At 39.4% G+C, this 26,077-nt stretch overlaps 1 protein-coding gene across 2 annotated transcripts in view; it reads left to right on the top strand.

Moving 5' to 3' along the window:
- Cdh2 (cadherin 2) overlaps positions 1-13,598 on the top strand; it is a 217,430-nt gene extending 203,832 nt beyond the window's left edge. For both annotated transcript variants that reach the window (XM_021151003.3, XM_021151004.3), the window contains 2 exons: positions 713-877; positions 12,127-13,598. In XM_021151003.3, coding sequence (XP_021006662.1) covers positions 713-877; positions 12,127-12,333 — 372 coding nt within the window. In that variant the 3' untranslated portion in view covers positions 12,334-13,598. The remainder of the gene's footprint in view (positions 1-712; positions 878-12,126) is intronic.
- Positions 13,599-26,077: the final 12,479 nt, after the last annotated feature.

The following is a 26,077-nucleotide window of genomic DNA, read 5'->3' as shown; positions in this document are numbered from 1 at the left end:
TCTGCAAACGCACAGGCTGTTTTACCAGATCATTCTACAGGACTACATGGAGAGGAATCCAGCCCATCCTGTCCCAGCATGCCCAGATCAAACTGTTTTACCACAGGGAAGATGGGAAAGTGTTTTGGTTCTGTGGGCCACAGAGTCCCTGCGGCTTATTCTTGTTTGATATTTTAAGTAACCCTTTGAAAATATGAAGGCCATTCTTAAGAAAAACTAGGGCACAAGTCAGACTATCCCACAGACCATAATTTGTGGATAAGAAACTCAAGACCCTGGAAGGAAGGGAGGGACAGAAGGTTGGGTTTCAACCTTGACGCCTTCCTTAGAGAGCAGGAAAAAACACCCCATTACTTCTTTTTGATGTTGGAGACATTAATTTGGTTGTTTTGCTTTGGTGGTACAGGGCATGCTGTAGTTGGATTCTTAAGTCATCTTGTAGCGAGACCTCGTCACACTGCCGTTTCCCATTGGGAGCTGATGAGGAGTGCTTTAAAACAGATGGAGCACAGACTGTAGAAATGGAAAACACAGAAGAAAGAGCTGTGTGAAAGAAATATTTAATCATAACATGAAAAACTCCTAGTGGCAACTTTTCCATTATGTTAAATCGCACTCATTTCCATGCATTTCGAGCGTGTGTTTAAAAACAAAGGTTGTAATCTCCCTTCCTCGTGCTCATCCCCATGGATTCCTGATTCCCTCCTTGCAGGACTACGACTTGAGCCAGCTCCAGCAACCAGATACTGTGGAGCCTGATGCCATCAAGCCCGTGGGAATCAGACGGCTAGACGAGAGGCCTATCCATGCTGAGCCACAGTACCCAGTCCGATCCGCAGCCCCACACCCTGGGGATATCGGGGACTTCATTAATGAGGTACAGAAAGACTCACTTTCTTTGTCAGTTTTGTATTTTATTAGTACATGTTGACTATACACAATGAATTTTACTGTTATTTGATGTATAATGTGTTTTCTTTATTCACTCCCATTGCATTTCTTGTCCACCCCACTCCTGCTGATTCCCTTTCTCTTCCTCCATCGTCCCCCTTCTGCTTATATGAATTCCTTTGTGTTTAGTTAGGGTTACTTGCATGAGTGTGGGTGAAGGGCTAGTTATAAGAGCAGTGGCAAGTAACCAGTGGCTACACCGTTGAAGAAAATGACTTGCTTTCTTGTAGAGCATTTTATCATATGCTTATAGTTAGTTAAGTTTCTGTGAGCTACACATTTAAGCACAGCTATTGAATACAATTCATTAAAATATCATTATTTTTTACTTTATAATTATATGAGAACAGATACGACTTCAGTGACAGAACAAAATGTTACCTTTAAAAAATGTATGTGTAGGTATACATGTATGTGCATGTGTGAACCTACACTCGTGTGTTTGGAGGCCAGAGGACAACCTGGAGTGATGTTCCTTATGCAATATTAACTTGATTTTTTTTGAGACAGGATTTCTCACTGAACCTGGAACTCACCATGTAGACTAGCCTGGCTGGCCATGAGGCTTCTAGGACCATCCATGTGTCTCCACCTCCCCAGGGAAGGATGACTAACGTACGCCATCCTGACTAGGTTTATTCACGTGGATACTGAGGTCCTCAAGCATGCAGAGGGGGCATGTTATGGCAGAGGCCCTTCAGTTGTTCTGATTAACATGAAGCCAGCTATCTGCCCATATCCTGCAAGAATTCAGCAGACATTAGCAGTGCCCACCATCTCTCTGAAAAGGATTTATTTTTTTCTGGACTGCAAGTAACAAATAGACTACTACTGCCATGCATTCTAACTTCGCTTGTTAGTCTTAATAAGCCAATGCAAGCTCTTTCTACCTCTTTTCCACACCTGGTGAGAATCTACTCCATACCTATCAGCTCTATCAAAGGTGGTTAGCTGGAAGAGTTGCTAGTGACTTGAACACTGGCCTTGTTGAGAAGGTTGAAAAGCCTTTGTGTGAGAGTTAATTCTCTATTGGATGCAGCCAGCATAATCTCACTGTCAGAATTCTCTGTAATTCTTTTATTTCATTGATGCCAAGAGTCTAGCTGCAACCAATGCTAAAGTTTTGACAGAGGATTATTTGTGCTTCTTCTGTGTAAATCCAGGCCAGACTTTTACTCAAATTCTCTTTCAGGATTTTTATTGTTCATATAAGACAGTAGTAGGTATTGATACTGGCTGAATATATAGCAGGAATTGTGTTCTTTGCCCAAATGCTGTGCATTCCAAGATCAACACACTGGTCTCTATGAATCCTAATGTTCAAGGTGGCCATTGCATGTGGCCTTGATCATGTGCTGGGTGGCCTCTTGTTTTGAAAGCCTTTTGTTTTGATACAATATTGTTTTATATATTAAACAATATATAAATGTCACCAATCTACTATAGAGTTTCATATGTACATAGTAAGCTTTGCAATAAGGGCTGCAAGATGGCTTAGTGGGTAAAGGCATTTGCCACCAAGTCTGATGATCTGAGTTTGATTCCTGCAATCCACATGGTAGAAGGCGAGAACTGGCCTTCACAAGGTGCCCTCTCTCTTCCACATGCACACAGTAGCATGTGCATACACACACACACACACACACACACACACATCCACATACAATAAAGAAAGTGTAACAATAATAACTTACTTAACTAAGTTGTCAAACAGGATTGATTTCTCAGCATCTGTAAATTCTCATTACTGTCTGTTCCTAAATGAAAAAGGCTGCTTTCCAGACATGTTTACTTCTGTTAAGTAGGTAGCAGGTTAATTTGTAGCAGATGTAGATTAAGATATTATGGGGAGTTAAAGAAACTGTTAGTATCTCTCCCTTTCTATAACCTATGGGCTGCCTTGCTTTGTTGTTGTTGTTGTTGTTTTACACAGACGTGCTTAGAGACAGTTCCAGGAACTTAGGACAGCATCGATCTTTTCCTTTATGAAAGAAGACCTAGCTTGTATCTGATTTGTTGTGTATTGTTCTAATAAAATGTTGTTGAGTTATCACCCATATTATTGGGTTTTAAGATATAATGAATTTTAGAACTGCAGGTGTAAGAACTGGATTTTCTTGCAATCAAGAGTTTTGATGAGTAGAATTCAAAAAATTAGGTGTTTCTGCATGGTCCTGTGGTGTCAGTTCACTGTGGGAGTCAAGCCCAGCTCTGATATTCTTCTCTTGGGAAACAAAATCAAGCACCATTATAAGGCTAATCATAACCTGACTTTTGCCACTTCTTCCCTTCCCCATGTCCTTTTCTTAAACTGCAGACCTCAGGAAATGATTGAAATCGCCCCAAAATATGATCTTTTTGAGCAGGGAAATTTCATACATTCTTGCCCATCTGCAAGGCTTCCTTAGCCATAAGGATCAAATACAAACATCCTGTCTACAAAACTGTCCTGGATATGTCTGGAAAGACCCAATGATGCTTCTTCTGACCCAGTGTTCCCAGCTGCCTGGATGTGACTGGAAATAGTCTATGTGCCATTGGAGAGTGTGACTGTCGATATGCTCTCTTCCATTTAAGGGTTCAGCTGTCAATATCCTTGTCTCTCTCTTGAGAGTATGGGTTCTCTAGAGCAAGGGCTATTTCTTATTCTGTGTGGCTGAGCCATGATGTTCAGTGCTTTGTATGCAGTAAGTGTGTTTTACCTTAAAATCTTGTCAGTGTGTTGGTGGGGACATCAGTCCATCCATCCTCACTCAAGAATGTTCACTACTGAAGTTATGCTTGACATACAGTGAAAGCCTCTCACGCCAGGTTGGTACTTGGTGTTGCAGGTTTTCCTGCAGTCCCTTGCCAGCCTGAATATTGCAGAGGTTTGCAAGTGGCTTTTACTGTACTTTTTACCCTTGCCTTGATTGCATTCTCTTCTTCTAGTCTCAAACTCACTTTTCCTTTCTGAAGCCTTGCCAAGCCAGAAAGGGTCAGGGCCACAGCACAGAATAGGTGCTGTCTAGTGTCACCCAATCCTACCTGGGGCTTACCTCCCTTCATAAAACAGACCATAATTCCATTCAGCCTCCCTCTGAGTTCTTCTGTGGCAGGGAAATGGGTCATTATTCCTGGAGAGAGCTGTGCTTAGATACCTTAGTTAATGAATGAATAAGTGAATGAAAGGGTCCCGCTGCTAGTCATTTTCAAAATAGCATCAAATGCATGAAACTGGGTATCATGTCAAGATACAGAAATAAGATGAAAGGGAACCACAAATGTGCCTAGAAATGTACCTTTGAGGACCAGGGAAGCAACCGTAGCTTGTGCAAAGCCCTTGGTTAGAACCCTGTTAGAACCCCAACATCACATAATCTGTCTGTGGTGGCACACACCTATAGTCTCAGCACTCAGCAGTGGCAGGAGACAAATCAGCTTGAGGTCATTCTTGGCTACATAGTGATTTTCAGGTCAGCCTTGGATACTGGTCACCTTGTCTCAAAAAGCCAAAATAATAACAGCAAAATGTTCCTACAATTTGAGGCAGGAGGCAACTCAAAGCAGGTTAAAGTGGCTTAAAACAACAACAAGAATGGAGTACCAGGGATATGATGGTTGGTTATGTGGGCAAAGGAAGGAAGATTAGGACTCCCTGGAAGTTACAAAATTCTCAGAAGCACCATGCAGATTTTTCCATCCCAGGTAACCATTAAGACTTGTTCAATATCTTTCATTAACTTGGCAAACAAAAATAAATGTATTTTGAAACATTTGAAGGCACCTGGAAAGAACTCCAGCACCCTTTGCAAAAACATTGCAAATACAAACAAATTTATTTATCTCCAGGTCTGATTTGATTTAGCAGAGGACCAAATGTTCCGAAGGAAGAATAATGCAGCGGTGATTATAATTGGAGCACTTTTATAGATCTAAGGAATAGGGAAGCTCATGAGAACATTTTCTAGCTTGTTTATTTAAGAAATGAGTGAACGTTGCCTTGACTCTCATAAGCAAACTTATTTCTAGTCAGGCAGGTAGAGTAGAGCAAGACACCTGTTTTGGATCTTATTAAGAATTTAATTCTGTTTGCATTTTCAAATGTGACCTTTAGAGGGTGAGAAAATTGAAATAAATTCATTTCATCTCAGCTCCTTAGTAGATATTAGCATACCTCCAGTAACTGCAATAATCTCACATGCCCCTATCTTCGAGGAATCAAAACCACATGTGCCCTTCTGTTAAGAATCTGACTTCTGATTTATACTGCTTAAAGCATCTGGAAGGGTCTTGTAGAATGATTTCTTGTAACTACTGAAGCTTAAACTGCCCCTTTCTCTTGTTAATTGTCCTTTGACTGTCTACTTTGAGATGTCTCCTTTTGTCCCTAGAGGACTGAGGGGCTTGAGTTAAAGTTCAAGTCACCTCACGGCACTGAAACTTTGTACAAAGTCACGACCCTGAACGCAGTCGCTTGGCTTCCAGTTATCTTATTTGTAAGAAGAGATTAAACAGAACCTTCTCGTAAGATGGTAATGAGAACTTAATAAAATGGCTTGTATAGAGTGATGATGGTTGTGCATGCCTCACATCCTACCACTCAGGAGGCAGAGGCAGGTGCATTTCTGAGTTTGAGACCAGCCAGGTCTACAGAGTGAGTTCCAGGACAGCCAGAGCTACACAGAGAAACCCTGACTCACGAACCAAAAAACAGCAACAAATAGATGGTGTGTATAAAATTCTTGGCCCAGGATATTAGTCTCTGAATTGTTACAAATGCAGTCATGATTATTGAAGACAAATTATCTTTTTAGGAATAAAAGATTTTCAATGGTCCTTTAAAAAATAACGAAATTCTCTATTTATAAAAATAATTACATCTTAAACAACATAAATTTCTCATAGAGAATTAGTAAGGTTAGTTTAAATATGTAATGTGAGTTGTATAATAGAAGAGAGAAGCAGAGATAGAAGAATTAGATGTTCCAATTATGCCCATTTATGGTTTTCATTTTATTTATTTATTTATTTATTTATTTATTTATTTATTTGTTGTTGTTTGGTTGGTTTTTGAGGCAGGGTCTCTTTATGTACTGGAACTGTGTAGCCCAGGCTATCCTCAAACTCACAGAGATCCACCTGCCTCTCCCTCCTGAGTACTGGGATTAAAGGCAGGCACTACTACATCTGGTCCCAACTATATTTTAACCTTAGATCCTAAATTTAGAGCCTCTAAATAGAGTATTTAGCCTGACAGATGGAGCAAAAACAAACAAAACAACAACAAACCCAAGTCCCAAGCATTAGGGGAAAGTTACGTTGTAGAAGAGAAGGCAGAACTCAGATACTGTCCTAAAAAGTAGAGTTCAGAAGAGCCTCAGCAGGAAGGGGCCTCATAGCCTGAGGTGTTCCAGACAAGGTGATCAGGAGCAATGACAGCTATGACTCCCACAACTGGAGAAGAAAAACCCAAGCACAGCATTTTCAGTGAGCAATGTATGAATAAGTGGATGGATGGATGCTGAATGGGTAGATCAGTGGATGAATCAAGGAATGATTGAGTAGTCAAATGATTGGCCAAATGGGTAGATATGTTATATTAATCATATAAAATATGCAGAGGAGCATTACAATCACATTCAGGTTAGAAGGAATGAATATGCAAATAGAAGCCGTGTCCAGGGCACAACTTTTGAGTTTGGAGAACTGGTACTTCAGTAGCTCCTCAGGTTGAGGACAGTGCAAACAGGCAGGGTGTGTGGTCTAGGGTCACTGGGGCTTTCTCTAAAGAATTTTGATTTTTGTCTTATAGACTACCTAGACATCAGACAGACCTTGAAAAACCACTACCTCGTTCTTCTATCTCTGCTTCTCTCTTCTACTGTTTACTTAAACTTTTAATCAATTTTAGCTTTCTTAAATAAAGACAATTGATTTTATTTTCAGTAGGTGTCTGTACACCTACTGAAAGCCATCTTTCACACCCCTAGTGAACCTCCCTTATGTGTGTAGGCCTTAAAAAGCATGGTGAAGCTTTTGCCTACAGGGACTGCTAATGTCATCAGTGAGAGACCAACAGTCACCCAAGGGAAGGAGCTGGAGTTCTGAGATGAGAGGAACAGTGAGGCGTCCCTTTTGCTCTGCTGCAGGCAGGACATGAGTAGCTGAGGCAAAGCTATGGCACAAAGGCTACAGAAGACAGACAGGAAATCAGTGGCTCTCTTTCTCCTTCTATCCCTCTTCTGTTCCTCTCTGCAGAGTGTCTTTATAGTTCCCATCAAAGCAAGTCTCCACCCCAAAAGCATAGGGTACAAGGTCTATAAATACAAGCGCAGCAAGAGCTTTCACTCTGCAGAGGACCTGAGACTGCAGAAAACTGATAAAAGCACCCAGATAAATTTATCTAGGGTTCAAGATCTTCTCTGTGAAAGGTGAACCAAGAAACCATTTCTAAATTGAGTCAAACCTAAAGAAACCCAGGGTTAGTTTGTAGGTTTAGTAACAGTACTGTATACATCAAGAGACCTAGTATCCGTAGGCAGGAAAAGAGCAAAGGGATCCAGAAGATCTGCAGTCCTGGGTTTATTCTGCAGTCTCTGACCATGTGGCTAGAACTGACAGTTTTCCAGAGCTTGACTGTGACCTTTTTAGTAAGCACTTCATTCAGAAGACTCGCTCTCTGTTCTGAAGGGTCCCATTTTATTCTGCAGTGCAAACCAATACCATACATGGGGAAGGGGCTTAAAGATCTCCATCTCTGCCTGGAAACATGGCTCACCCAGAGTTCTTTTAGGACAGTGGTTTCACCTCTTTATAATTACAAACGCAGAGACAGCACACCATGCCCTGCATTGCACCGTTATCTCTCACTAATCATCGTATGGCTTTAAATCCTTTTGAAAAGCAATGGATACAGATTTAAAACTACCATGGGGCTCAGAAACTAACTCAGCAGCTGAAAGGAATATTTTTCAAAAAGAAAAGACTGTTTTTTTAAGATTCTCAATACTGGGTGCGGGGATAGATTACCTCCAGCATTGTAACGATCTTAAGGAGTTGCTGGATTAAATCGTTTAGACATTTGCTGAAGAGTCTTGGAGTCTTCTGACATGCCAGTGAGGATTTGCAGAATGCATCACTTGAGCACAGAAACATATGTCATCACTTTTCAGTCCCAGAATCCAGATGTACTTGAAGCCCTGCCATCCTGCTGCTGACTCTTTTAAGATAGGGTTTTATATATCACAGATTGGCCTAGAGCCCCTTGGGCTGGCTAGGCAACCATTCCAAGGAAAACCTTCAGCATCCCCTCCTACCACTTCTGCCTGTTGGGTGCTATGGTTACAGGTAGTCACAAGCAAACTAGTTAAAGCAGTGCTGGGGAATCAAACACAGGGCTTCTTACATGCTGGGCAAACTCTTTACCAACTGTGTAACATCTGCATAACATCTGCAACCCAAACTTAATACTTGTTTTCAAGAACTCCTTCAAACTAGGAATGTATATGAAGCTTTTTTATTCTTCTTCTGGGGTCTGTTTCATAGATAGATCAAAGATAGATGGTGCTGAATCATTTAGTAACTATATTTGTAGTTGCTAAATTTTATAGGAAAAGGGGGGAGGAGGGAGGTGATGCTACTAAGTGACTAAAAACCCCAAAAGGGCAGTCAGCGAATCTAGTTTGTTCATACCCAGGTCTCCAATGCATTTGAGTCCCAGAGCCTCAAGCAATGTGCCTTGCTTGCATTGAATAAGTGAAAAGGATGAGGGAGAATTCTTTGGCTTCTCAACCACTGGGGCTGCAGTAACTAATACCTATTGCTGGCTTACACCAGCAATGGCTAAACTTCTTCCTCAAGTTCCAAATCCATCGGTGGCTCTTTTTCCTTACCCGCATGTGGTTTTTATTGTAAGGTCTACGTAAAAGTAAAACCCACATATGCCACAGACCATCCTCCTAGCTGATCAGAAAAAGGATTGTCTGCATCCCTGCAGAACCCTCACAGTGTCCAAGCTTCCTGTTCCTCACACTACATTGGCCACAACCAGGTCCCACAGCAGGGTGGAGCAAGTAGAATGGGTCCCTAGAGAGGCTCTTGTGGCATCATGGGTGTGTGCTCCCCTGGGAATTACTAAGGACAGCAACTGAATCTGCCACATAAAGGAGACAGGGATCCTGAGAACATGTAGGTTGTGGTTCTCAGTCTTTGCAGAACAGCACTGCAGCTTATTCTAAAAATAAGGTAAGGAAAGTCTCGTCCAGAATTATTTTTGTTTTACATATTGAAGTGGTTTACTGAAGTCTTTTTAAATTTTTACTTAACAGCCCTTTCTGGGGTGGAAATAGTATAACATGATATGAGGGAGAGTTATGCTTAATTATACATGGTTAGGATTGTTGGTAAGAAATTCTTGGCAGGGGGAGGGTTGGTAGGCTTTGGCTCTGTTTTTTGATGGGAGTCTAGCAGCTGCTATTTTATTTCTTAAAATAACATGGCTTAACTTTTATTTCAAATGTCATTGAAGGAAATTTTTTTCTTTAAAACTAACTATTAAAATATTAACTGGTGCTCATTGAGTTTTTCTGTGGCTAACACGGTTGAACACTTGTACCCAGTATCTTTTTGGGCTTGTTCCAGTCTCACATAAGTAAATACTAGGGACTCAAGGTGAATTCTGTGAATGCTGAGATGTTGATGCAGATCCAGTCTGAGAAGCATTACAGCGTACTGACACGGATCTTAACTTACACGAGTCTTCTTTATTCCTCATCTATAAACTAGAGAGCATGTTCATTAAAAATCAAATTTCATCTGAGATCTCTTCTGGTTGCTGTGGCAAAATACCCTGAGAGAAGCAGTTCAAGGAAGAGTGGGCCTATTCAGGCTCAAAGTTTGCAGGTATAGCTTATAGCTGTATGGAAGACAAGGGACCACGGGCTTCAAGTAGTTGGTCTACCACATTCAACCAGCTGAGAGAGGAACATGTGCATGCTACTCTATACAATCCCAGGTCTCTGTTAGGGAATGATGCCACCCATGGTAGACGTGCCTTCCTACCTCAGTTAATGCAACCAACGTAATTTCCACACAGACGTGCCTAGCGTATCATCTTCCAGCTGATTCTAGGTTCTGTCAAGTTGACAATGAACTCTAGCCATCACACATATACAAGTTAATATGTACTCAAAAAATAAACATATGGATTGAATAGATTGATCTCTCAAGGAAGACAGTCTATGACACATTTCCACATCTTAGATAAAAGGAGACAGCAATATGCCCATCAGCCTCTACTGATCCAAAGGTGTAAGAAGACAGTGATTGTCTGAGAAGTGTTATTGCTTATGTTGTGGAGTGCAGCTCTAGAATGGAATTGAGAAAATTCCCAAAGGGCCTAAGGCTGCTTTTGGGATACTTTGTGCTACATAATTAATCATTAGCTGTAGATACTTCAATTACATATTTAAAAGCACCTGTTTCCAGAAATTAAGAATGTAGATGCTAATTGCCTACTTATTTTTGTGTTCTTTATTCTTAAGGCTCATATACATATAATTTCATTTTAGAGTGACAAAATTCATCCCCCTCCAAAGTATTTATATCACACACACAAGTACGGGGTCATGACTTTTCTTTGGCCTTTGAAAGTTAGAAGTCACTTTTTATTGACAAAAATATCTTAAATTTTTCATTATAATGGTCAGTACACAAGGTAGTGTTTTATATACTATATACAAGTATATATTATGCATTGGGAATATTCGTTCCATGCCCCCTTACCCGCAACTTTTTCCATCTCTCCTTTCCCATCATACCTTAAATGCGTTTACAACACACATACATTTTTGTATAAAAGCATGAAATGTAAGAACTCCAACTAACAAAGCACACATTTGTCTTTCTGAGGCTTAATTTGGATCTACTGTGCTATAAACAGCATAGTTTATCCTATCTTTTCAAATAGGAACTTCTCACACCATATAAATTAACTCCATATTCTAGGTTCCATTAAAAAGGTAGGTAATTTGATGTGACTGTCTATGTAGTATCACGCCTGCCCTATCATCACTTATCCTTTGATAGTCTCCCAAAATTAGGTCACTGTCACTTCCTGCGTGGATTCAGAGTCTTCCGGCCCATAGAAGATTTTGTTTTTCAATTCCCTGACGCTCACCTAGTTTTCGTAGTTCTGGTACTTCTCATTGCCTTCCGGGTAAACTATATTCTTTTGTTTTTTGGTTTTGGTTTTTTCGAGACAGGGTTTCTCTGTGTAGCGCTGGCTGTTCTGGAACTCACTCTGTAGACCAGGCTGGCCTTGAACTCAGAAATCAGCCTGCCTCTGCCTCCCAAGTGCTGGGATTAAAGGCGTGGGCCACCACTGCCTGGCTGGTAAACTACATTCTTAATGGGCAGATGACCAAGAACCACTTGGTTCTGATATATATATATATACATATATGTATATGTATATATATATATATATATATATATATATATATATATATATATATATATATTAGCCTGTCCTGGCACTACTTTGTTGACCAGGCTGGCCTCTGCTTCCCCAGTACTGGAATGAAGGCATGTACCACCACGCCCAGCTCTGTATTTAAGTTCTTAATTGCTAGAATTCCTATCAGGGTCCATGCCTCACATAGACCTTTGTGTTTGTTTCATATGTTCTGATCTACTGGTAAATTAAATTCATTAAATCACCCTTTCAAAACTGCTCTTATCCCACGGACCTTTAGTCATGTTTATTCTGTGTTCTACCAAGGAAAGTATTGTTCATCTTCACGGATTGAATGATTTTGCTGTTTTCATCGTAATTGCCATGATAAAATTTAACTTGCATTTCCATGACTACATTCTCTTATCCTAGCCATCGGGCTCCACATAGCATGTCATCTAAGATGCTCTTTTATCAGCTACAAACAAATGACCCTTTCTTGCGTTTGTCATACATGTTCCCCAACTATTCGCCAACCTCATCCTATGCCATGGCCATCCTTAGGATTGTTTCCTTGGAAAAGATAATTGTATGACTTCAAAGCCCCACTCACCACCACACCTTTTTTTTTTCCTCTGTGCGGACATTTGCTGTGATCTTGCCAGTGGTAATCTACGAGCAACTTGTGGCCTCAGTCTCTGGAACCCTCTTGTAACTCATTCATGTCTCTCCTAACCCAGGGCCTTAAAGCTGCTGACAACGACCCCACGGCCCCACCGTATGACTCCCTCTTAGTCTTTGACTACGAGGGCAGCGGCTCCACGGCTGGCTCCTTGAGCTCCCTCAACTCCTCCAGTAGCGGTGGGGACCAGGACTATGACTACCTGAATGACTGGGGACCCCGCTTCAAGAAACTGGCGGACATGTACGGCGGTGGTGACGACTGAACGGCAGGACGGACTTGGCTTTTGGACAAGTATGAACAGTTTCACCTGATATTCCCAAAAAAGCATACAGAAGCTAGGCTTTAACTCTGTAGTCCACTAGCACCGTGCTTGCTGGAGGCTTTGGCGTAGGCTGCGAACCAGTTTGGGCTCCCAGGGAATATCAGTGATCCAATACTGTCTGGAAAACACCGAGCTCAGCTACACTTGAATTTTACAGTACAGAAGCACTGGGATTTTATGTGCCTTTTTGTACCTTTTTCAGATTGGAATTAGTTTTCTGTTTAAGGCTTTAATGGTACTGATTTCTGAAATGATAAGGAAAAGACAAAATATTTTGTGGCGGGAGCAGAAAGTTAAATGTGATATGCTTCAACCCACTTTTGTTACAATGCATTTGCTTTTGTTAAGATACAGAATGAAACAACCAGATTAAAAAAATTAACTCATGGAGTGATTTTGTTACCTTTGGGGTGGGGGGGGATGAGACCACAAGATAGGAAAATGTACATTACTTCTAGTTTTAGACTTTAGATTTTTTTTTTTCACTAAAATCTTAAAACTTACGCAGCTGGTTGCAGATAAAGGGAGTTTTCATATCACCAATTTGTAGCAAAATTGAATTTTTTCATAAACTAGAATGTTAGACACATTTTGGTCTTAATCCATGTACACTTTTTTATTTTCTGTATTTTTTCCACCTCGCTGTAAAAATGGTGTGTGTACATAATGTTTTATCAGCATAGACTATGGAGGAGTGCAGAGAACTCGGAACATGTGTATGTATTATTTGGACTTTGGAGTCAGGTTTTTTGCATGTTAATATCTTTCGTTATGGGTAAAGTATTTACAAAACAAAGTGACATTTGATTCAACTGTTGAGCTGTAGTTAGAATACTCAATTTTTAATTTTTTAATTTTTTTTAAATTTTTTTATTTTCTTTTTGTTTGTTTTGTTTTGGGGAGGGATAAAAGTTCTTAGCACAAGTGTTTTACATAATTTGTACCAAAAAAAATTACACACAAAAAAAAAAATGAAAAGAAAAGTGAAAGGGGTGGCCTGGTACTGGCAGCACTAGCAAGTGTGTGTTTTTTAAAAACAAAACAAACAAACAAAAAAAAATAAATAAAAAGAGGAAAAAGAAAAAAAAAAAGCTTTTAAACTGGAGAGAGTTCTGAAACAGCTTTGCGTCTGTGTTGTGTACCAGAATACAAACAATACACCTCTGACCCCAGCGTTCTGAATAAAAAGCTAATTTTGGATCTGGTGACTGGTTTGAACTTTTTCATTTCTTTTCTGGAGCTGCACTGCGTGTTGCAGAAACCCCAAAGGCTAGTCAGTCCTTGGGAGCAGCAGCCTCAGTGTGTGCGTTTGTCCTCAGCTTGCCCTCAGCCCCTTCCTATGGAAACGCCTAGTATGGCAACCACATATTCCAAACCACTGCCACGCAACAGATCACCATTGGCACAGAAGAAAGACACCAGTTGTCTTGAAAAGGAACTTAGTAGCAACAGTATAAAAAGGATGTCATAAACTTCACTGAACACCATGAAATTGCTAGCTCTACTTTTGTTTCCACCCAAACTTGTGGCTTTGCTGAGGTGGGGGGGGTGGGTGGGGAGGGTGTGGCTTTGAGAGCAGCAATGGACACCTGCTCATTCTCCTGTACTTCAGGGGAGACTTTCTATGTCCTTAGTAAAGCATGCTCAGGCTTAGCTCCTGACTCTAGTTCAATTTTTGTTTTAGTAATGTGTGTAGTATGTGCTACAACGAAGAACAGAGAGAGAAAAACAGGCTACATTTTATAAAACTGTTTATGTCTCTTACTGTGATTCATAATTGAATTTTTATGAGAATTGAGAGAATACTCACTATTTTTCTATTTGCATTCATAGGCATCACACCATATATTCATACACTTTAGACTTTAGAAAACATACAACATACCTCTCAATAATTCCATTATTTTCTTCCCAACATAAAGGTTATTGTAAAATTAGTTTTTCTGTTGACTAACTCAGTGGGCAGTTCTTTCTTGTTACTGCTCTGACCTATAGATGCTAGGACTCTGGATTTCCATAACAAAAACCTACTAAATTGAAACAGATTTGCTTAAAATGGATTCATAGATTATGCCCTCACGCTGTTTGTACATTTAAAATGAAAACTGAACTGATTTTCAAGGTCAAACAGGAAATTTCTATCAAGTAGATATTTTTAAGTGATCTGAGTATAGTGGTACACATCTACAATTCCAGCATTTGGAGGCAAAGGCAAGAGGGTCGTCACGCTTTAGAGACTACCTTGCTCTGAAAAGCAAGTTCCAAGCCAGGCAGGGCTATATAGCAAGAGCATGCCTCACACACACACACACACACACACACATTTTCAAAACTTTAATTTTTACAGATACTATCCACTGCTATTGTTCCTTTATAAAAACATTTCTAAAACAGATTTCAGAAAACCAGTAAAGAGTAGATGGTCTCATTTGGCCACAAATGGATTTTCTATTCAACTGGTCATAATTCATGGTTCTTTTTATCCAAATAATTTTATACACATTTGCATATAGACTTTATATCAATTTATATTCATAAAAATAAGGTTACATATTATATATTTTTCTGTGACTTTCCTGTTTCACAAGACTATATCTTGGACGCTTTTCCATATTTCTATATATGTACTTCTACTTCATCCTTTTTAACTGCTACATAGAATTCCATAATATGGACTTAATAGGGTTTTTTATTGAATCATTTCTTAATTTGTTTCCTTTTTCATGATTAAAAATGATTCCACAGCAAACACTCTCGTGCAAGCCTCTGCATGTGGGAGTATTTTTCCAAATTAGAAGCTTGGAGATGGAATTACATGATTCAAGAAACCAGAGTGAAGTTAATTAAACATGGCTAAAATTATAAATGTTTGGTATTGCTTCAACGAGCCTTTTAGCTAAAAGAAGCAGTTTTGTAAAACCAGCTACAGAATGCAAGCTGGTCTAAGCAAGACCTTATTCTCGTTTCTGTGCAAACTACCCATAAAGTCAAGCCCTGGAGTAGCGTCAGGTGTTGTGCAAAATGGCTTACATATGTAACTAATAAAGCTGTGAAAATTTTGTTTATGAATATTGTATTCAGACCCTATCCAGAAACACAGTTACCCTGAGTGCCTTGGGAACTTGGGTCTACCTGCAGTATGAGCAGGAAGCACATGCCTGGAGAGGGAGTCCCCCTAGTAAAGGTCACATACTGAGATAAAAGTATGAATGCTATATATTTCAGCAAGGCCTGCACATTGCCTAGTTAAAGACAACACAGTTCAAACCATCACAGTTGGTCGCAAGAATCTACTCCCCCTTACTCGCAGCAGTTTGGATGATATGCACATTAAAGGTTTGCCTTGAGGGGACTTGTAAGTTGGTTCAGCAAGAAATGGCCTTTGCTTCCAAAGCACCTTGAACCCTTATGTGGAAGAATACTCGCTCAACAAGCATTCTCTCACTTCAACACATACAGTACGTGTGCACATAGTACTACTACAACTACCACTAATGATAAGAAATAATAATAATAATAATAAAATTTTGCCATTCAGATGGGCACCATGAAGTTCCTCCTGAAGATCTTTCTCTGTCTGTGTAAGGTGTCTGTGTTCCCTCAAATCTTTTTTCTTTCCCCTATGGACTTTCTTATCATTTTGCCCCAACTAATAAGAGTTTGTCACAAGCTTTTTTTTTTTTTTCCTGCTGGTAGTTTGCTAGTCTTCTGAATTCACTGCAGTGTTTTTGTAGCACAGAAATTTTTCATATTTTTTTAGGATTTGCTATATTTTGAAAGTAGATTTCTGTGATTTTTTTTCTCCCAATTTAGCACTTTCCTTCATCTTGATCCATAATGTTGAAAGTCAGCTTCTGAACAGAATGTCGAATGTAAGATCTGATTTCCAGTCATTATTTGTTAAACATTTCAACCTTGACCCAGTCATGTGACACGGAATCTTTACCTATACATTTCTCGTGTATATAATGACTTCTTGGTCTTTTATTCTGTTTAATTGGGTCATTGACTTTTCTGTGTGGTGCTATCCTGTCATTTAGATAAGCCATTTCCCATGATGGTCTCATCAATAAAGCTTTTCTATTATTTATTTTTCTGCATTTTCCTTGTTCATGAGTTTCAGAAATATTTTGTCAAATTCTACAGCAATTTGTATTTCAACTTTTACTGAGTTGTAGAAAATTAATAATGTCACTTCCCATCCAGTTCTCCAGATTTTCATACCATAGGGACTTACTAAACATCTAAATTTTATGCTTTATTTTGTACTTTTTATTATTAGGAGAGGACTTTCCTTCACACTGCAATCTCTACTCCACTGCTTCCCTTACAGGTCTCTCTCAGGTTGACTGACTTTGAGCTCGCTGATTTCTGCCTTATGTTACCTTTCTACAAGGTTTTTAATATACTCTGAAAACTCTCTTCTTTATTCCTAACAGAGAATAATGACAAGACTTATTCCATTTTCAAGACTAATAGTTGGACCTTCCCCTATACTGCTGTGGTAATAATCATACTGATTGTTCGTTTCCATAGTTGGAACACGATATTTCACATTATACATAACATTTATTATAGATAGTACCTGAGCTTCTGAATGTGCATATTGAATTTTATAAACTGTTTCTTTGTTTCATAGATGACTATTAATGCATTAATTTGCTGAATTATGTTATTACTCTTACATGCCATAGTCTTGACTCTAACTTTTCCTGGCATGAGCTCAGCCTGTCATGTCTTTCTTTGAATGCACTACTGTGTTTGCCATTATTTTACTTAAGAGCCTCAATACACACTGTTCTATGCCTCTCTGATTCTCATGATTCTTGCTAAGTTTTAGTCACAGATTTATACTAGTCTAAAATAAATAGTTTGGAAAAAAAATTTCCCTATGCCCCAGAATGTTTTATATATATAATTTTTATCTTTTCATTAAAAAATTGCTAATCTCTAATTTTACCGTTATTGGGTCAGGTTTTCTCAGTGATGATATTTCTCAGTAGTTCAGGTGTTAGGCTTCTTTTTGACCAATGTCAACAATTTACATTCTTTTACTGCCATACCTGTTTTGCTTAAGAAAGGAAAAAAAATGACAGAAAATGGCCTGTATTATCTTTTACCTGTCTGACCCATTCCTTAAGGTCTGTTGTTTTGTTTTGTTTTGTTTTGTTTTGTTTTGTTTTGTTTTATTCTCATTTCTCTTCTCACACTCCTTTGCTTTTCTATTCACTTTAATAGCCCAAGGTTGATTTTACTGAGCTGGTGGTTGCTCCTGCCTGTAATCCTAGCACTTGGGAGGCTACATCAGCGGGGTTGTCATAAATATGTCGACATAAATGTGTGGAATATGGAAAGAGACCCTGTCTCAAAAACAACTGCCTCCATTAACAACTTATTGTGGTGGGCCGGTTTGTGTGTGTGTGTGTTGTTGTTGTTGTTGTTATTGTTGTTGTTGTTTTAATTGAACAGTATGGAGGTTTGTTCATTTGAGTATTTGTGTATGACCTGTCTCAGTCTATTAATTTGTTTTATGACTAGTATTTTAATTGATTTTGTTTATTCCTATAGTTTTATACATGTTCCCACACTGCTTTAGATTGGAGTATTTCCAGGGCAGAGGGAAATATACCTAAAGCCATAGCATTATCATTTTACCAATGGAAGGTGCCTTTCTGAGTGACATTCAGGGTTTTTATGAATTTCACTTCAGTATCAACATATCAGTGTAAACATGCCTGTCTTCTTTCTCTGAGTGTTCTGTTTATTGTTGGTTTGTTTTTAACAGAGGCATAACTCAGCTCATCTCTTCTGTGGTGAGGACTGCTGGTGGGAGGTGGTAAAGCAGTTAAAGTCACTGCTATCTACAGAATGATAGTGAGACTCTGGATCAGCAACAACAAAAATCCACAGTAAAAATAAAGCTCTGATAACTTTGGTTTTTTCCAGTTTAGTAAACAAAGCAAAACTATTTAAATGCCATTTTCCAATAGGCAATATCATAGCTGATTGGCAACATCAGCCATGGCAGTCTTGGAAATCAGGGGCCTCCAATCCTGTGTTTAGAATGTGACCTCACCTTGCCTGAGGAGTCTCCAGGGCATCAGCATGTGAGCTGACCTCAGAACTGCAAAGCTCAGAGGCATGTACAGGTACCAGGTACCCATCCTCTCTGGGTCTCTGAAGCCTCATGTGGAATTTGCTGCTGTCTCTCTGCATTGAGACCAAAATGTCATTTTCACATTTAAAGGAAACATTGTAAGGAAAACTGGAAGCCCTAAGAGATGCTGTGTCCTGAGCTATCCCTTTTTGACTGACAGGAGATGGGTTTGATAAAATGAAAATGCAGAATACTAGAGAGTAGGTTTCTAATACAATCTTAGCAACACATGGGTCAACAAATCCTCTTTCTTAGAAATAGCAACTCTTTACAACCTTTAATCCAGCACTTGGGAAGCAAAGGCCTGGGGATCTCTGATGTGAGTTCAAGGCTAGTGTGATCTTCACAGTGAGTTCCAGGACAGTCAGAGCTACACACTGAGACTAACTTTCAAGAGTCCAAGGCAGTAGTACCAGTAGTTTGAAGCCAACCTGTTACACTGTGAGAAAGACTCTATCAAAAACTAAAATGGAAGGGAGAGAGGGAAGGAGGGAGGAAGGAGAAGGAAGAAGGGAAGACTAGAATTGGAATCAGAGGTGAAGTGGTAAGACTATTTCTATTTTTTTTCCTTTATGTTTGTTTTTAGATTGGTTGGTTGGTTGGTTTTTCAAGACAGGGTTTCTCTGTGTAGCCTTAGCTATCCTAGAACTCTCTCCTTTTCCTCCTCCCCCTCCCCCTCCTCCTCCTCTTCCCCCCCCTCCTCCTCCTCCTCCTCCTCCTCCTCCTCCTCCTCCTCCTCCTCCTCCTCCTCCTCCTCCTCCTCTTCTTCTTCTTCTTCTTCTTCTTCTTCTTCTTCTTCTTCTTCTTCTTCTTCTTCTTCTTCTTCTTCTTCTTCTTCTTCTTCTTCTTTTCTACTACTATAGTGATAGGCCATGTGCATGCCAGCAAGATACCACTGGGATACATTCCCCCATCTGCTCACACACCTTCTCTTATTTCACTTTTTATTTTGAAAGTCTCATTAAATTGTCTCTGCTGACTCTAAATTAAGTCCATATCTCTGTCCCCTTCACCCCAAAAGGTCTTAAACTTGGGATTCTCCTATCTCAGACTTCTCAGTAGCTGGGAATACAGGCCTGCACCATCAGGCCTGCCTTTCAGTGAAACAACAAATTCAGTGTCCTCCCAAATTGCCTTCCATTGGCCACCAGCATTCTACAAGATTACCAGTAAAAGCGAATGCACCATCCTCCACTTCTCTTCTGCCAACAAACTGCATTAAGAAATTACAAAATACAGAGGAAGTCTACTCTAGTAAAGACAAACTTATGTTTTTGCACATTCACAGATGGTGTCTTCTGTGATTGGATACCAAGTTGTGAGTGTACAGTGTTGTGTCAGACAGGGTACCACAAGCATGGAATACACAAAGTGCTGAAAAGCCAAAAGTCATGTGTAACTTGAAAATGAAAAGGAGACTACAGGATATGGGAAGGCACATGGGAAACAGGGAAGATGGGAAAAAAAGGAGAGAGTAGAAAATGCCATATGTTTGAAATAAGAAGTAACAATCCTTGTAAGACAATGAAAAAAAAATGAAGTTTTAAAAATAAAATTAAAGGAAGAATCCAGGGACTAGAGAGATAGCTCAGAAGTCAAGAATGCATACTGCTCAGAGGGGACCTGAGTTTGGTTCATAACTTCTTGTAGCTACATCTCCCGACGATATGATGCCGTCTTCTGGCCTCCAGGGATAATTGCACTCTTGTGCACATATACACATGTGTGAACCCACATGTGCACAGGCACACATACATGCACAGACAAACACACACACAAAGAGAGAAAATTTAAAATATTAATTAATTAATTAATATTTTTTTAAAAATCCAGTGAGTAGAGAAAAACATGACCCAATAGACATCTAAAATGTTTTTTGACAAACATGCATAGATTAAAAATAATTCTAGTTATTTTAATTTCTGTTGCAACAAATGCGTGTGATGAGTTTGTGTACCGTATGTTAAACTGAATTACTAAAGGATGTCAACACCAACAATCAGTGTTTTGCTTTTGCTTTTCACACCTAATGTTTTGCACATAAAATTTTAAGTCTAAAAGTGACAGACTTTATCTTCTGAGTTGCAGAAGTCATCAGTGAGCCATCATTCTTTCAGAATCAACATTGGGGGGACAGTTTGTATAAAGCAAACTAAAGTTTATACACTTCCTCATGGAGTTTTGATTCTGTATGGTCAAGGAATTTATAATGATAACTGATATCTATGGTCAGAGAGGAAACTATCTCCAAGTGTTTAGCAGTAGTTGAAACTGATAATATTTTCTTGTTGGATACAAGTAAGTCTTTTTATTTATTTACTTACTTACTTAATTTGTTTTCTTTAGACAAGGTTTGTCTGTGTAGCCCTGACTGTCCTGCAACTCAACCTGTAGACCAGTCTGGCCTCAAACTCAGAGATCCACTTGCTTCTGCCTCCTGAGTGTTGGAATGTGGGCTACCACATACATCCTCTCTCTCTCTCTCCCTCCCTCCCTCCCCTCTCACTCTCGCTCTCTTTTCTTTAAATTTACTTTTGAGACAGTGCATCATTATATAGCTCAGGTTTCCTGGACTCAAAAGACCTTCTTTCTTCAGCTTCTCATGGAATTCAGAGCCTCTTAAGTATTGAAAGCGGAGGCACAGTTACACAGCTGACTACTTCTTATTCCTTTTCTTAAAATTATTTTTTAAGTCAGCAAAGTAGTGCTTTTGTTGTTCAGATGGGCAGCCACTGAATTCTGTAACAAATTCCCTAAGCTAGGTATGGTGGCACATCCTTAATGACCCCAACATTAAGAAGCAGACCAAAGAGAATCAGGAATAAAGCACCCTAAGCTATAGAGCAAGTTTCAGGCCAGCCCAGGCTACAATGGCACATGTCTCAACATGAACAAACAGATAGAGAAATGACCCAATGGGTAAGAGTGCTTTGTTGCACAGTCATTTGGACTGCTATTGAGACCCTAAAAAAAACATATAACAAGCTAGGAGTCCCAGGCATACCTGTAAATCTCTGAGGGAGATCACTGAGTCTTGCTAGCTTGCAGCCTAGTGGAGAAAATGTGTACCCAGGTTCAGAATGAGACCATGCCTCAAAGGAAAAGGCATACTGTTATAGAGGAGGACTCTGGGCAGAAAGAGAGAGTGGGAGTGGGAGGAGGAGTGGGGAGAGAGAGGGGGAGAGGGGGAGAGAGGGAGAGACAGAGACACAGATGTGCACACTAATGTGATATACACCCACCCACATACATACAAAGAAATGGCTTTAACACAAAAATTGCAAGAAAAAAATGTTGCCTACATTGTGTTTCAAACATATGCCATTATCAAAAACAACATTACTATGTCCTAAAGAATTTAGCCCTCATAGTGATGTTAATTAGAGTACAGCTATGCATGATTCCAGGCACCAGTGGTCAGAAAGCTTCCATACTTATCATCTTCACTTCCTTAATTGCCAGTTCTGGAAGAAAATCCAAGTATATCCAGGAAACCTACAAGCATAAAAATGCTAAAAATTGATTAAATTGCCTGGAAATGATAGATCCTAAGAAATTGATTTTTATTACTTTGAAGATTTTCCATATGGGCTTTGCATGTTCAAAATGCAGATTTAATAACTCTGCTATGTTCAAAGCATCATCCATTTTAGGCAGGATTACCTGATTCTATATCCATTCTCTAATATTTCCATTTTTAATAGCTCCATTCCTCTTAAACCCCTTGACTGTGTATACAGTCATCTTTTAAAAATTAGGTCATCATGCAGCATTAAACTTTAATAACTTGATATACTGACCATAGAACAAATATATCATATTGTGCCTTTGTTAATCATGATCCTATTTTTAATAAGAAATTAATACTAGTACCTCCTCACAAGTAAAGACAATGAGATGAAATAACTGATATAAAGATATTTTATATACTCATAAGTGCTATATAAATACTAGAATTTAAACATTAATAACTCCAAAAATGTGGTATGTATTTCATGAAAACGGTGCCCTATAGATTGAAAGCTCAACTACATTTGTTTCATGTTCTGAAAGCTCCTATGTAGCTATCTCAGAGTATAGAGTTGCCACAACCCAGAGGCAGGACAGGGATGAAGGTGTCTTTCTGCCCAGTTGTCTTTACATGCTCACTTTATTTCCTCAAATAATGTAACTGTGTCAAGTTGGTCCAGTGAGTAAAGTACCCAGTATCCAGTTCTACTGCCCTGAGCGCCAATAGTGGAAAGAGAGAGTCCACTGCCAAGGTTGTGTTCTGACTGAGAGATGTGCCCTGGAATGTGTAGGCTACCCACACCCTCCATACATACAATATTAAAAATAAATAAGATAAAAAAATAAATGAACGATATGTTGTAATGGTGATTTAACAATCAAGGGATAGAATGATTCAACAGTTTGGCTACTGATTTCTTACCCTTAGCGGCATACCATATTCGCTCTTTCTGCTTTTTAATTTGATAATTCCAGTCCTTCAAGAAACATTCTATTTGTAGAAAATCAAAATTACAGCCGCCTCAATGACAGGTGAATGGTGCCACACTCAGGAAATATGAAGACAGTTAATAAGAGTTAACATGGAAAAACACGGTTCTGAAGATGAGCACTGTAAGAGCCAAGTATAAGAAAGAATCCAAAGAAGTAGCAAAGATACTTTTTGTAGATAATGACACCTAAGAAGGTTGGAGGACATAGTAAAGAATGGTCAAGTTAGTTGACCACTTTTTTCTCAAAGTTATGGTACATTAGAGCTTCCACAGATATATTGAAAATATTGATACCTGACTTCCATCCTAAGGCCACCGTCTGAGCAACTGATCCTGCAGTGCAGTTTCTCAAGAGAAGAGTAATTGGAATTTGCCTAAAAGTGTTGAGAGGGTCTTGTCTGATTCATCTGGTCACGGATGAATACTGATTAAGAACCTACCCAGGGTGATTTCCAAAGAAAACAGGTAGAGAAGTAGACAGCCTGCAAAAAGTTCATCAAAGAAGAAAGGAACTGGATTGGCCAGGATTAGATGAAATCTTGCCATCAAATATTATCAAGTCCTACCCAATTGACATATCAGATAGCTATAAAGCTACAGTTATGCCAAATGGAGGTCAAGAGGGACATGTCCGACAGCTTGGTGCTCACCAACCATTGAACAGATAGAGTTTCTTGGATTGTTTTGACTTTTGAAGGCGAGCCTGGAAGAGAGTTGACAACTGAGTGCTATCTTTCAGCAATAGTCTCAAAAATAGAGAAATGACTCTTTTATTCGTTCACTAGAAGGTTTTGAGAGACTTTGCATAATGAGGTTGTTTTTAATTTTAGTAACTTAGCCATTTTAACATGAGGATCGGTAACATAATTTTAAACCACGACTAAACATCTTGCTTTTGGAGAGGAAGTGATTCTTTTAGGAACCTTGTAGACAGAGCTGGCATCCTTGGGCAACATGTGAGATGTTAAAGAAAAGAATGAGGTATAAGTGAGAGAAGATCTATGCTTAAATAGCATGGGAAATACGTCACACGCAACTCTCCCATTCTGTAGTGCTGCAAATAAACTGCCTGCCCATTTCCATCAGAAAGACAACGTGAAGGAGCCTGGGCAAGAAGCAGATATTCACTTTCTTTTTTGTCATTCATGTATTGTTGGTACTTTGTAGAAATCAAGCATGGAATTATCATAAACATTGTGATGAGACTGCAGACAGACATAGGAGGAAGACCTTTCTGAAGAGTATCTATAAGGTGTTCACAGCAGTAATTATTGCTATGTCCACACAAACAGCAGTGACTTCACAGGAGGACTTTGTGCTTGCTCTACTGGTTGTTAGAAAGCTAACAGGAAAACTCACTAGGCTTTCACATACAGAACCATAGGGAAGTGAATGAATCTAAGAAATAAAAGAAGTGAAAAATACAAAATTTAAGAAGGAAAACTCATCTGATTTGTGCATAAATTTCACATCTTGGTGTTTAAAGAAGATTAAATATTTATTGATGTCTTCAAAATTAAATGCAAGCTTCTGCTCACCATTTACAGCCTCTGATTTCCTGATTAGGTATACATAAAATCTTCCTGGAGCGAATAATTTTTTTCTTCATTTACTGAAGTAATGATCTCTAGTTCAATTCATGTCAAGAAACTTAAAATTTGTATTTCTGCCTCTTGAGCTGCCTTCCAATCCTACCACTGGATTGTGTATCTAATAAGTCAGGGCAATAAGGAGAAAAGAAAATCTGGAGAGCAACTTAGCTAAGATGGTTTGGCACATATATATCTTCTTCGTGTTATTGAAGATGCAAGTCAGTGATGATTAAGATGCTTAGGCGATATATTAAAAAATAACATTAAGTATGGTAGTCCAGGTCTGTAGTCCTAGCATTTGTGAGGATGAAGCAGGAGGCTCATATGTTTGAAGCCATCTTCAATTTCTTAGAGAGATCCTATTAATGAAAGGGAAACAGCATGAGAAACGACAGAGAGAAACCAGATAAATCAACTGAATGTCATAATACTGAAAACTAACTTTTATTTTGTACATATTATTTTAGAATGTCAGTGATTGCTAATGGATGAAGAGAGACACATCCACAGATCTTCATCCATGAAGAGATGTCATCCACAGTGGATGACCCTGGATTATATAAAAATATAAAACTAGCTCTTCCGGTCTGACCAGCAATGGGGTAGCTAGGGCACAGGGTAGGCTGACACCTGCCAGCTGCCCACGACACCTGCCACAGGATCTTGGGACTTCTGGTGGGTGGAACACAGCTTCTGCTCCAGTCCAATTGCACGGGACCTGAGACTGCTTTGGTTGGGGAGGCAGAAAACCGGCCTGAGTAGGGCCACAAGCCTCTTCCGGTCTAACCAGCACTGAGGTAGCTAGGGCGCAGGGTCGGCTGACACTCGCCAGCTACCCACAACACCCGACACAGGATCTTAAGACTTCTGGTGAGTGGAACACAACTTCTGCTCCAATCTTTAAACAGTGACAACGATAACAACTAACCCCAGAGATTACCAGATGGCAAAAGGTAAACATAATAATCTTACTAACAGAAACCAAGACCACTCACCATCATCAGAACCCAGCACTCCCACTTCGCCCAGTCCAGGGCACCCCAACACACTGGAGAAGCTAGACCCGGATCTAAAAGCATATCTCATGATGATGGTAGAGGACAGCAAGAAGGACTTTAATAACACACTTAAAGAAATACAGGAGAACACTGCTAAACAGGTAGAAGACATTAAAGAGGAAGCACAAAAAATCCCTTAAAGAATTGCAGGAAAACCAAACCAAACAGGTGATGGAATTGAATAAAACCATCCAGGACCTAAAAAGGGAAGTAGAGACAATCAAGAAAACCCAAATTGAGGCAACGCTGGAGATAGAAACACTAGGAAAGAAATCTGGAACCATAGATTCGAGCATCAGCAACAGAATACAAGAGATGGAAGAGAGAATCTCAGGTGCAGAAGACTCCATAGAGAACATCGGCACGACAATCAAA

The sequence above is a fragment of the Mus caroli genome, unplaced genomic scaffold (genome assembly GCF_978045245.1).
Source record: "Mus caroli unplaced genomic scaffold, Mus_caroli_1 scaffold_19, whole genome shotgun sequence".
In the NCBI taxonomy this organism is placed as follows: Eukaryota; Metazoa; Chordata; class Mammalia; order Rodentia; family Muridae; genus Mus; species Mus caroli.
The sequence above is the reverse complement of the archived record's forward strand: the minus strand, read 5'-3'. Positions and strand labels throughout refer to the sequence as shown.